General features: G+C 36.1%; 1 protein-coding gene across 5 annotated transcripts in view; it reads left to right on the top strand.

The window, feature by feature from the left end:
* Nucleotides 1-13256, top strand: part of XRCC4 (X-ray repair cross complementing 4) — a 285081-nt gene that overhangs the window by 209343 nt on the left and 62482 nt on the right. For 3 of the 5 annotated variants that reach the window (XM_027606568.2, XM_027606569.1, XM_027606570.1), the window contains exon 8: nt 11640-11764. In XM_027606568.2, coding sequence (XP_027462369.1) covers nt 11640-11751 — 112 coding nt within the window. In that variant the 3' untranslated portion in view covers nt 11752-11764. Of the gene's footprint in view, nt 1-11639; nt 12478-13256 lie in introns of those variants that run through there. The other 2 variants (XM_027606567.1, XM_027606572.1) reach the window with 2 other exon arrangements.

Consider the following 13256-nt stretch of genomic DNA (forward strand, 5'->3'; position numbering starts at 1 on the left):
AGTTAAGTACAAAATCTTTAAAAAAATTGGTAAATTATGTAATGATAAAGATATTACAATGAGAAAATATATATAATTCATTTAGTAAATATAGTTATGTAAACACAGAACACAACTGTAGTCAACAGCTTTCTGTGTGGTTTCGGTTGACTTTGAAATAACATTTGAGTTTATTTCATGTATTTTTAGTGTGATAGATAAAAGTTCAGTGGTGACATTTGAACTTTTACTAGAATCATAACACCATCCATGTAATAAATTTTTCTAGGGTCAAAAGGTTAGATAGGTCTTTCTTCAGTCACTTTGAGCACGTAGATTACATCTTCCATGCCTTGTACTGCCTTATCTACAACAGTGAATTGCTACCAGTTGTGAGATAAAATGAGTTGTTTTTTTTTTTAAGATTTTATTTATTTATTTAATTGACAGAGAGAGAGAGAGAGAAAGCGTGAGAGGGAACAGAAGCAGGGGGAGTGGGAGTGGGAGAAGCAAGCCTCCAGCCGAGCAGGGAGCCCGATGCGGGGCCGATCCCAGGACCCTGGGATCATGACCTGAGCCGAAGGCAGTCGCTTAACCAACTGAGCCACCCAGGCGCCCCAAAATGAGTTGTTTTTTAAAACGCGCCGCCTCCCAAATCAGCTTGGCTTTACTTTACAGTTCAGTTAATTTTTTTTTTTTTAATCAACTGAAAAGTGTAATCTTTATAATTCAGAATCAAAATCCACAGAAGTTTGTAGATTATTTCCATCTGCCTTCTTCCAGGGCTCTGGCTCCTTTCTGACATGGTTCTATAAAACAGAACATCTCCCAGAACTTGAGCGAGGACTCTCTTTGCATTTCACCCGTAAAACCAAGTTGCATTAGCACACATTGTGAAGAAGTGGTGTTTTGGTTTGTGTACTTTATGCATCAGTTATATGGTACTCTACTCATTTTATATAAAAGTTATTATGATATTAGTGATGTTAAAAAATAGTTCGACTTCTTAAAAAAGTCTGACCGTTTAATCATCGTTAGTCACCTTTTCCATGAAAAGCCTAGAAAGATATTCAGGAAGGATTTGGAGCAGACTGATAATCAATAAATCCAAAGGGAAGGAGATAGGTAAGCCACAGCACAATGGCGCTAATAACAGGCTTGCTCCTCTGAGAGTGGAGGAATTAATTAGACTGGGTAATTTTAAGAACGCTAAGAATAAAGCCCACTAGCAAGGACTAGAATAATGGAAAAAACTATTAATTAAAGTAGAAATTGAGTTCTCTTACTGTAAAACAAAAGACAGTGGTGCTTTAAAAAGAAAAAAGAGGAGGAAAGGAAGGAGAAGGAAAAGCCTAATAAAGAAGAGTATGTATTTATCAGGAAAATACATGTTTATTTATACGCAGGCAAAAATAAAAATTCACCAAGTATTTCCCAGAAGAGAAAAAGAGCAGGTGTGTTTTAAGTGATAGAAAGGAGGTTTACTGGTGTTTATGATAATTAGGGATCAAAACTCGATTCTGATTAGGACAGAATGAGTCCATACATCAGTACATAGTTGGTTTTTTAAAAATCCCATTGTTTATCAGTCCAGAAGTCTGAGCAATTGGCTAGGTTTGGTTTGGAACTTGTATACCGAGGTCACTCAAAATTTGCGGTCAGGACAAACTATGTGATACTTTGCAGGCTCAGTGCAAAATGAAAATGCAGAGCCCCTTTGTTCAAAATTCTTAACAGTTTCAAGATAACAATAGCAGAACAGTAAGCCAGAGATGAGGGCCTCTAAGCACGTGGCCCTGTGTGACTGACAGCACATGTCACATGCCCATGAGGGTGGCATTTCTGTGGTTCTTTAACAACCTTACTCTTTTGAACTGCCATAATAAAACATGGCACTGTAGACAGGCCTCTAAACTCAGCCTTGACAAGGGCTGCGGTAAGTCTGATTTCATCCGAGCTCAGCAGCTGAGTGCTGCTTCTGCCTTGGGTGGTCTGTATGCTCGCCTTTGTATCCTAAACATCTAATACAGTCTCCTGGGTCTCTGACCTATGGTAGGCACTCAGTAAATAGTGGATGGGTAGGTGACGGATGATAGTAATTGCCAGCCTTTCTCAGGGAATCCGGTTCAGTTTATTTCTGGATGAGAAATACAATGTGGGTTCTTTGGAATTTTAGTTCCTATTGCACAGACCTTGAAGATGCCTCCTCCAGCCAGGCTGAGGGTTTCTCTTAGCTCTGGGCCTGGCATGTCCTCATACACAACCTGTTCGTCTTTTCGGTTATCCTGAACCATATTTAAGCTAATGGGTTAGAATAACAATTGAGCCCTAACCAAGGTAAGGTAGGAGTAGGCAGAAGAATGGTCACCACCCTTCCAAAGATGCCTCAATTCCTGGAACCAAAGCTTATGGTAGATCACATGGCAAAAGGGTTGCAGATGAATTAAAGTTGCTAATCAGCTGACCTTAAAAGTAGCTAAATATCCTGGATTATCCTGGCAGGTCCAATATATCACAAAGCTCTTAAGTGGGAGAGAGAGGAGAGGCAGAGAAAGAGATGTGATGAAGGCAGCAAGGTCAGAGTGATGTGCTGTGAGACAGCGTCCTTCTGACATTGCTGGGTTTTTTAGATGGAGGAATGGAGTAGCTCTGGAAGCTGGAAAAGGCAAGGAAATATATTCTCCACTAGAGCCTCCAGAGAGGAACACAGCTCTGCCAACACCTTGATTTTAGTCCAGTGAAATCTGGGTCAGACAGCAGACTTCCAGAATGGTAAGAGAATGAGTTTGTGTTATTATAAGCCATTATGTTATGGTGATTTGTTACAGCAGCAGCTGGAAACTCAAACAGCTTGTTCCACACTGTGGTGAAACTAGAGATCACTAACTTCCATGGCTGGGTATTAGTGTCTTACCCATGGTTTTTTCCATTTCTCTTGGTAACCAAAAGTAGAGTTCTGTCTCTTTTTTCTGTATTTTTATTTTCCTTCATTGGACCACTAAATTTAGGGGTTCAGGCCAGCAAATGTTGTATTCTCAAGGAAGCAAGTAATGCAGTCTGTTCCAGAGATCACTGGTTTCTTGGGATGTTAATAGTTGAGAGATAGTGAAGAAAAAGGCTTCCACTTCCAAGTTCATGTCCAAAATCCAGGCTAAACAAGCTTCTTTTTTCTTAAAGCACTTCATAAAGATACGATCTATGTATAAGGTTTAAAAAAAAAAATCTTAACTGTTTAAGAGAATATCCAGCAAAAAGTATGTTCCTTTGCCCAGAGTTGGCCATTACTAGTTTCTTGTGAATCCTTCCAGCCTAGAGCTATTCTGTATACATATAAATACACACACACACACACACACACACACAATTATCTACACATACTCTTCTGTACCTTGCTTTTGTTTTACTTAATAATTTAATTAACAAATTTATTTATGGAAGAATTTTTATAGCTTTTAATGTATAATATGCACATAAAACACTAAGAGGACTTCATGGAGAAAAATGCATATTTTCCAAATATTCTGGACCACAGATTTCACTCTTTGAGAGCATCTCATAGAACAACTTTTGAGATACACTGTTTAACACCAAGCTGCCTTCGTCTGTACTAGAAGTAAGAATTAGTGACTCCCATACACCAGTGTAGCATGATAGGTGTGGATTTTGGAGTGAGGGAAATGTAGACTAATATCCTGGCTCCTGGATTGCCTGGTTGTTGCTCACACTCATGCTTACTGGCTGTGTGGCTTTGGGGAGGTTGTTTATTGAGACTTCTGCTTCTCTAATACTGTCTACCTCACTTAGTCATTTGTTCATTAACGAATACATGCAATTATTAGAATGTTTATGAGCTAGGTCAAGTAAAGCAGAGTCTCTCCACCTGAGAAGCTTTCTAGTCTTGTGAGGGAGGCTTCATTTGTAGCACATGAAGCAGCAATAAGCAATGGCCTGTCTTAAAATTAAGGTTGGGGAGAATCATTTTCTACCAAGATGACAGTTTTCTACTTTTATAGGCATAGATCAACAGTAGCAAATGTCACACCATTTCACAATGTGCAATGAATGTAGGAAGAAGTGAGGTTTGATATAGGGTTTTTCAGGTATTGATTTTTCAAAGCATGTATGGACTCTAATATTAATCATCTGATGAATTACCAGAGTAATATTATTTATCTGAATAAAGTACAGTAAGAGTAACAAAATCTTCCAATTTATTATGAAATTCCTGCATAAATTTTGGCATCCTTGTGGATTGGAGATGTATATTTCTTAATGGTTGTGACTTTAAACATAGAATTATGTAAAACCACAGAATCTTTTTATCAAATCCATAATATATCTATTTTACAGGAAAATTTTTGAATTATCTTTCCCAATACCTATAAAGCATCTTAGGATTAAGTATAGTCACTCTTCATAATTCTTCTTTGTTTCAGTCAGAATTACTTATTTCAAAAGCATATTTGTTTTCTTCTTGCTCTTAGTAAATTTGAACAGCAAAGTCATATTCTTTGGAAAAAGATAGCTTTAGAAATTTAATTGAAATTAACTAACACTATTTAATTGCCATTTCATTTGCCAGAAACAATGTTTCGGCTTCTCTTCTTTCATTTTCCCAGGCCAATGCAATGTTGTCTGGGCCCACTGAATTCCAGACAACATTCAACACTTGTTTTACGGAGTCCTGATGACTTCGATCTGTTAATTTATTTAGAATATGCTTTTGGTTTTTATAAGGTCAACTAGAAATTTGAAGCTACTTTTCACACTTCTTCTAAGATCAAAAAATTTTTAGATACTGAAATTTAATTTGAAAATACTGTGGTAACTCTGGTGATGTCGAATCTTTAAGCATACATTTAAGACTTTTCCATTTAAAGAATGTTTCTGTAATTGAGTTTATTTCATAATGGGAACTCTGTCAAGGTCAGTATGTTAGCTGCCCAGTTATTTAATATTAGCAAGTACAGAATACCTGATTTGGCTATTTTTTGTGGTTCTTTTGATGAAGGTTTGATTTGTTACACCTAAAAAACAAGTCATTTGCTATTTGGCTTTTATTATTACCAAATAATGTATGTCCTTGCCAGTGCTCAGGTCTGATTCTCTTCCAGTACATTGCCCCTACCTTACCCCTCCTCTTTACCCCTCACACCATATCTGACCTTTACCCTAATCCCAGGGGAAGTCAGAGATGAGGTGGGTGGATGCCAGAGAAGTTGGTAGTATACACACACACACATACACACACACATACACACATACATAGATATGAATAAAATGTGAGAGAAACAGCTACTTTAGGATGACCTGCTTTGGTGGCCAGGCAGGAACTGACCATTTTGCTAGATTCTTGCTGTGGCTGCTGCAGTCCCAACAATTTAAGACATCGTTCTTTCCAAAAGAAAACATGGTCTTTTCTTTTCTGTAATAAATCACAGGCATAGCAGCATCCTTCCAAGCTATTCTCAACTCCACATAATTCATAGTGGGTGAAAATGTGGATTTGTAGATTGAGCAAAGTTGTATATATAGAAAGCCAGCGTTTGGGGTGGCATGTGGAAAGAGCATAAGCTGTGACCACACAAAAAACTTGGCCCTTGGCTCTCATGACAGTGCTTCTCTCTGGTTCTCCCTGTATCTCTCATACCATTCCTTTTCATCATTTCTGTCTGCCCTGCAAGTTTAATACTCTCCAGAATTCTATACTGAACTGTTTTCTCTCATAGTATAGTTCTCTTCAGCTCATTTGCCTGTAGTGCCAGTAATATGGCAGTGACTGCTGTCTCTCTACACAAAGTCCCATCTTCTCCCCTGAGCTCTCCATCTATGTAATGGTTTACCTGTTCACCATCCATCCCCATTCACATATCCTGCAGGCTCTTGAGACTCACCAAACCCTTTACCCCAAATCTAAGTTAAAAGTTTAAAAGCGAACCCTTTACACCTAATACTAAACTTGTCCCTCTTCTATTTCACCATCTTCACAGAAGCCAAACTTAGAAGACCCAGAAACCTGAGAACATTGTCATGGAAGAGCAAAGAACTACTGTGTACCTACACCGTTACTGTAACACACCACACACACACACACACACACACACACACACACACACACTGGTGTTCAGAGAGGAATACTGCCTAGTTTTGCATGTTTTTAAACTTTGAATAATAGAATCATATTATGTGTATTCCTTTGTGCCTTTCTCTTTTGTTCAACCTGAGATTCATTCATGTGTACAGCTGTATTGTCATAGTCCATGGTGTAAAAATTCTGTGACTTATTTGCCCATTTTCCTGTGGAGAGACATTTGGGTAGTTTTCAGTTTTTCAGTATTAAAAACAATGCACCAATGAACATTTGTGCACATATCTTCTGACATAGATATGCAAATGTTTCTTTAGAATGTGCGCGTAGCGGGGAGCCTGGGTGGCTCAGTCGTTAAGTGTCTGCCTTCGGCTCAGGTCATGATCCCAGGGTCCTGGGATCGAACCCCGCATCGGGCTCCCTGCTCCACTGGAAGCCTGCTTCTCTCTCTCCCACTCCCCCTGCTTGTGTTCCCTCTCTTGCTGTGTCTCTCTCTGTCAAAAGATAAAATCTTAAAAAAAAAAAAATGTGTGTGTAGGGGGCGCCTGGGTGGCTCAGTCGGTTAAGCGTCTGCCTTCGGCTCAGGTCATGATCCCAGGATCCTGGGATCGAGCCCCGCGTCTGGCTCCCTGCTCCGCGGGAAGCCTGTTCTCCCTCTCCCAGTCCCCCTGCTTGTGTTCCCTCTCTTGCTGTCGCTCTCTCTGTCAAATAAATAAATAAAAATCTTTAAAAAAAAAAATGTGTGTGTAGGACTGGAATTCCTGGGTATAGGTATATAGGTCTCCATATACCTGGGTAGTTGTTGCCAAATTGTTATCCAAAATGATTTCACTGTTTATACTCTAACCAGTAGTAATTTATCTTGTTATATTCCATGTCCTCCACGATCTCTGCTATTGTTGAACATTTTCATTTTTGCTAATCTGGTGTAAAATATTTCATAGTGGTTTTCATTTCCTTGGTTACCAGTGAAGTCGAATTTATTATCATATGCTTATTTGTCCCTACTGTTCCCTTCTCTTGGAAGTTCCTGTGGTCTTTGGCATACATTGTTAAATTATGTTGGGATTTTTAAAATGTTATAGGAGTTTTAGATAGTAATCCTTTATCAGTAGCTTATGTTGCAATATCTCCTTTCAGTTTGTAACTTGTCTTTTCATTCTCTTTAAGGTATCTACTGATGAATAGAAGTACTTGCTTCTAATGCTTCTAATGTAATTGAATTGATCAATCTTCATGGTTTCCCTTTCTGCTTAAAAAACAAAAAATAAAATTTATCTATCCTAAGATCCTAAAGACATTCTCCTGAATTTTATGTGTGTATTGTGTGGGTAGAGAGATAGTTAGGCCACATAAAAATTGACCTTTGATTTTTTATTTCAGAACCATTTGTGTCATAGTCAAATGGCGTGATTTTTCAAGTGTCCCAGTGCCATTAATCATTTCACATTTTTCTGGATCTTTCATTTTGCTCAGCTTGGCACCTTGACGTGTTTCAGGAATATTATTCTCAGAATATGTAACAAAATGCAAGTAATTCACTCCAAAGTATATTAATGTTTCTCATTTGAGTAAGAAAAGGTTGATATTCTAGCCATGGTAACACCAGTATTAAACTAGGCTGAGAAAATGCCCTTACAAAATGAGCCAATAACTGGAAATGACATTTCAAAAGATGTTGGTAATTCAACTCCCAGATAGTTAAAAGAGAAGCCAATCTTCATTCAAACATTTTAGAGAAACTTTCCCAGGATGAGATACATCTTTTGACAAATCTAACTTTTGATCTACATTGTTCATTGTTAATAGATGGTGGTCGTGCAGTTTTGATGTTTTGATTCAGGATATAGTTCCTGTGTAGTTGTGTATATGTGTGTGTTGCAATACCGTGTGGAATCAAGCTAATAAAACAGAAATCTATGCAGTTGTGTTATTGAGAACATAAGTCTTCTTTTAGTAAAAGCTGTCATCATCTAGTTTCATTTATTCCCTTCATTTAAAAAAGTCCTTATACTTAAGCATTAAACTCTACAAAGTTGGTTTCTTTCTTTCATTAGCCATTCATCTTTAATTTACAGTATTCATTTATTCCACAGATATTTATTGAGAACCTATGTTTTGGAAGGTAGCCTATGCTCAACTGAGTGTAACTGTTTCAGAATTCAGGAACTGGAAGAAGTCCAAGATCATTTATAGTAATCCTAACTTCCCACAAATTAAATTCAGAAACTGAGATCCAGAAAAGTGCAGTCATCTGACCAAAATCTCAAAGTGATGAAGAATAAATAAAAATCCTTGACCCTGGATTCAGAATTCTTCCTGTTGAATAATTTTTTCCACAAAAACTATCTGAAAAATCTTCTCGAGTCCTAAATATTGATACAATGTTTATAGAGATTCCTAAAAGGATAAATCACTGTTTGTGAGCAAATTATATTACATAGTTACTTCAAGCTACTTATAAAATTTTTAGGATGAAAAGACACATTTTTTTAAAAATGAGAAAAAGCAAAAAGTTTCACTGAAAGCTTCTTGAGAGCAAGAATCATTTGATAACTTTATCAATTTGTTTTATTCCCCTAACACAATGAGCTGTTCATAGTACATACTAAACAAATATTGATTAAATGAATAAAATTATATATTGAAATACAGGGTAAAGACATTAGTTACTTTAAATGATTAAAGAAAAGAAAAATCAGCCTGAATGTGGGAAGTCTTTGTGGAACATTTATGACTTAAAATGGCCATAACTAATGTTATGGTGGAACTCCCAAGTTTCAAGTTTCAAATTACTTGTTTAGCTCACTTTCTATTAAGACTTTAGATAAGATTATCTGAGCTATTTGCTTTCAAATTTCACCTCTAAGCATGAATTCTTGGAATAAGCATGTTCATGAAACAATAATGTGATAAATATGCTAAGATGTATGTTTAAGGATATTAATTGTTTTGTTGTTTATAAGAGCATTAAAAAATGGAAACAACCCAAATATCCATCAGTAGATTAATGGTTAATACAACCAAAATAAAATGAATGATTAATGTAGATATGTGTCTTTTAACATGCAAAGACTTTGCTAATGTGTAGAGTAAAAAAAATTCTCTAAAAACAAAATTATATATTTCAGAATGATCCCATTTGTGTGAAAATAAAAACCATGAAAATACAAATAATGGAAAATAGAATGATGGACATTTTTATTTTCTTCTTTATGCTTTTTAGAATTTTTAAGAAGTCTTAGAATATTTACTACTTACAGAAATGATTAAACTTTTCTTTTGGTTGTGGGAAGAGTTCTAAATTTATTCTGTTGACTTACCACAGATAAAAAAGCTATAGAAAAATGATCTCCATTCATTGAACAACTTTTGTTGAACATCTCTTATGTACTAGGCACTAAAAACAAAAGAGTCAGAATCTAATTCTTGAGCTCCTTGTGACTTTAGATGGAGATGGGAATTATAAATGGAGCACTAGGGATCCATGTCCTTCAGACTTGTCACTTCAGAGTGGCCCTTTTGTCTTATGCCAGTTTTTTTTTTTTTTTTTAAACTAAACTGATTGATCTCTGTGTTCTGGCTGTAAACTACGAACAAAATCAGAGATTTTTCAAGGTCTGACTTTTTAATTGAAAAAAAAATCAATTCTCCTTTTTGCCAGGAGGAGAAAAAAGCAACTCTGAGACATTTGGGGCCAGAGAAAAATGTTTAAATGTGTTGAGTTGACATTGAAAACTTATGCATGTAATAATTATACTTCTATTCTGTACTGTATCATTTTCTCCTATGAAATATATTTTTAGATATTTAATTACATGTTACAATAATTGTGTCCGTATTTATTGTTAATTTTAACATTGAAGTTCCCAGAGGGAGGACTTGTCATCTTGATAATGCAGTAATGCCTAGCACCCTGGCATTCCTGTGAGCGTAGTGTTGTCTGAACTTGGCTTGCTCAGGATAAGACAGAACACGTCGCAGGTCTAGTGGCAGCCAACCATGGTTATTAATTGTATGCAGCCAGGAGGCCAAGGAGGAACCTGTGGCAGATTCATTTTTGATAATCTGTTGTGACTAAGTGTGGGTGCTGGATTTTTGAAATACTCATAATCTAAACAAAGTCAGTGTTTGGGGATTTTTAATTGGTTATCCTTTTAAATTAAAGAAGCTGTTAGCCTGAGCTTTTTTTTTTTTTTTTTTTGTAGTTTATGCACTAGTAGAGGCTAATAATAGTAGTTTTCAAATGTTTTGTGGGAATTTACAAGTATTTTCATATATGATACTTCATTTAATCTTTAGACCACCTCTGAGGCAGATAATATTCCAGTTTTACAGGTGAGAAAACAGAAATCTAGTTAGGTTAAATGACTTGTCTGAAGTCACATAGCTAAGAAGAAATAGACCTGGATCCACATCTAGGTGTCCAGACTTCAAGTACCATTCGCTTTCAGCTATACCTAGCTGCTATGACTCTCCCTCTGCCTTTGAAGTTGGAAATATGGGGGCATTACTGAGTTTTAGTGGATTGACTCAGCCTAGTCATAACTGCCCCTGAAGCCACCTCTAATTGTCAATATTAAGCATGTTTTCTTTAGGTTCCACAAAGAACCATTGACAAGGTTTATCCAAGGGTCCTTCTGATTGAGCTGTTACCCTGCAACTTACCGTTTTATAAGTCCAGTTAACAATCTGGGATCATCATGCCTTTTATCCTAGGACTCAAAGAGAACATTTACATAAATACTAGAGATCAGCCCATTGATGTGGTAATTCCAATACTGAAATGGAATAAAATTTAGTTATTAAATAAAGATATGTAAATTCAGTAAGTGAATGTGGACCAACAACATTTCATCAACAACTGCTAAAATGTGAAGTCATTATCAGTTATATACACTTATAATCGAAAGACCACTAAAGGAAATTCATGTGATCAGAACTTTCTGATATTAAGAGATTAAAATGCATGTTAATAGGTAGAATTTAAGGGAGCCAAAGGAAGATGTAAATTGTGATGGGATTATTAAAGAAATGGCTTGAGAGGGGCGCCTGGGTGGCTCAGTTGTTGGGCGTCTGCCTTCAGCTTGGGTCGTGGTCTTGGGGTCCTGGGATCAAGCCCCATGTCGGGCTCCTGCTCGGCAGGAGGCCTGCTTCTCCCTCTCCCACTCCCCCTGCTTGTGTTCCCTCTCTCGCTGTCTCTCTCTCTGTCAAATAAATAAAATAAAATCTTAAAAAAGAAATGGAAATGGCTTGAGAGACAGACCTTCTGTATCTTGCATAAAAAGGCTTACAACACAGAGGATATTTTATTTCTTGACCTTAATTATGAGTATTGTTGTAGGCCCTTGAATTTTTGTTAGCTCAGAATAGAGACAGATTAATCCCAAAGCAGTTAAAGTAATTAAATTCTCTTCGTCTCTTTTTTTATGTTAGTGCAGCATAGGGAAATGAGTCTCTAAACCAATTCTGAAATAGAATTTAACTTTTATTTCACTTATGTATCTTAATTTTCTTTTACATATATGGCATTTTCTAGAATAAAATTCTCTTGATTTTCTTTTTATTCTAGGCTTGATCCTTCACCACCTGAGACGTCAAAAAAGGAGCACAGCTCAGCTGAAAACATGTCTTTAGAAACTCTAAGAAACAGTAGTTCAGAAGACCTCTTTGATGAGATTTAACTGTCTCAAAAAGGTACTTTGATGTTCACTAGACTATGTTTTCTGTTCATTTCTTTAAACTAAAAAAGCAAGATTTCAACTCAGCAGCAGCTATTACTGTACCTTACAATTTAATTACATACACACTGAATTGAAACCATTGTGCAAAATGGATTATACATGTATATGAAGATGTGATTTGATGACAGTGGTACATTATTCTAAACTATTCATTCACATGCCTATAATTATATAAAACCTCAGACTTTTTATTGCAAAGGACACATTTATGTTATTTAATTCACACATATTATATGTGGTAGCTGTCTAACATCCTGTCTAGGAAGATTTTGGAAATAGGACAAAGAAAATGTCTACAGTTCTTTTTTGAATAGTCATCTTCTGAACAGTTGTTTGAGCATTTTAATATGTGAAGTGATGTATAAAATTTATTTTTAGTTTGTACACAATCTCAAAACCTGAAGACAAAATTGTTGATGCATTGAAGATTTTGTGTTCCTAATAAAATATGTTATTTAGCTTAGCTTTTTCCTTTTTTATAGTAACAGGCTTTGCAAGGTGCTTATTAATATAAATGAAACCGCTTTTTCTATCAAAAATATGTTTTTCAGATTGTTGATGAAAGATTTCTTACACATTAAGGGCCTTCTTTGAAAACAAGGACTATGTGATATTATCATCCTCCATAACATCTAGCACAATTAAAAAAAAAATACTTACTGTTTCTGCCTCCTACCCTCTCATTTTGTCCTCACTTCCCTCCAGTTGAACATCCATTTTCTCCATGGTTCTCAAAGTTAACAGTGACCACCGTGTTGCTAAATTCAATGGTTGGTCCATTTTCAGTCCTCATCTTACTAAGCCTCTCAGCTACACCTAACATAGTCCATCACTTCTCCTCAGTAAACATTTTTTTTCACCTGACTTTTGCAGTAACATAGGCTGTTTGTATTCCTCTTTCTTTTTGGCCCCCAAGTCTTTGTCCTTGATGACCAACAGTTAAAGTGTTTGAGTGCCTCGGGCTTAATCTTCAGCTTTCTTCTTTTCATTACCTACATTGTCTCCCTAGCTTTTCTTTGGCTTTAAATACCATTTGCATGCTAATATCTCTAAAATTAGAAGAGTTCTATTTCCGTAGTCATATATATATATATGTATATATATATATATATATGACCCTTGAACACTGTAGGGGTTGGGGCACTGATACCCTGGGTAGTCAAAAAAGTGTATATAACTTTTGATTCCCTAAAAACTTAACTACTAAGAGCCTACTCTTGACTGGAAGCCTTACAGATAATTTAAATTCAATTAATACATATTTTGTATTTATATGTATTATATATTGGATTCTTATAATAAACTAAGCTGGAGAAAGGAAAATGTTACTAAGAAATCCTAGGGAAGAGGCAGTACATTTAACTAGAATCCTGGGAAAAAAAATCTGTATAAGTGAACCTGCACGGTTCAAACCCATGTTGTTCAAAGGTCAGGTGTATAATTTA

Source organism: Zalophus californianus, chromosome 5, assembly GCF_009762305.2.
Source record: "Zalophus californianus isolate mZalCal1 chromosome 5, mZalCal1.pri.v2, whole genome shotgun sequence".
NCBI classification, from domain to species: Eukaryota; Metazoa; Chordata; class Mammalia; order Carnivora; family Otariidae; genus Zalophus; species Zalophus californianus.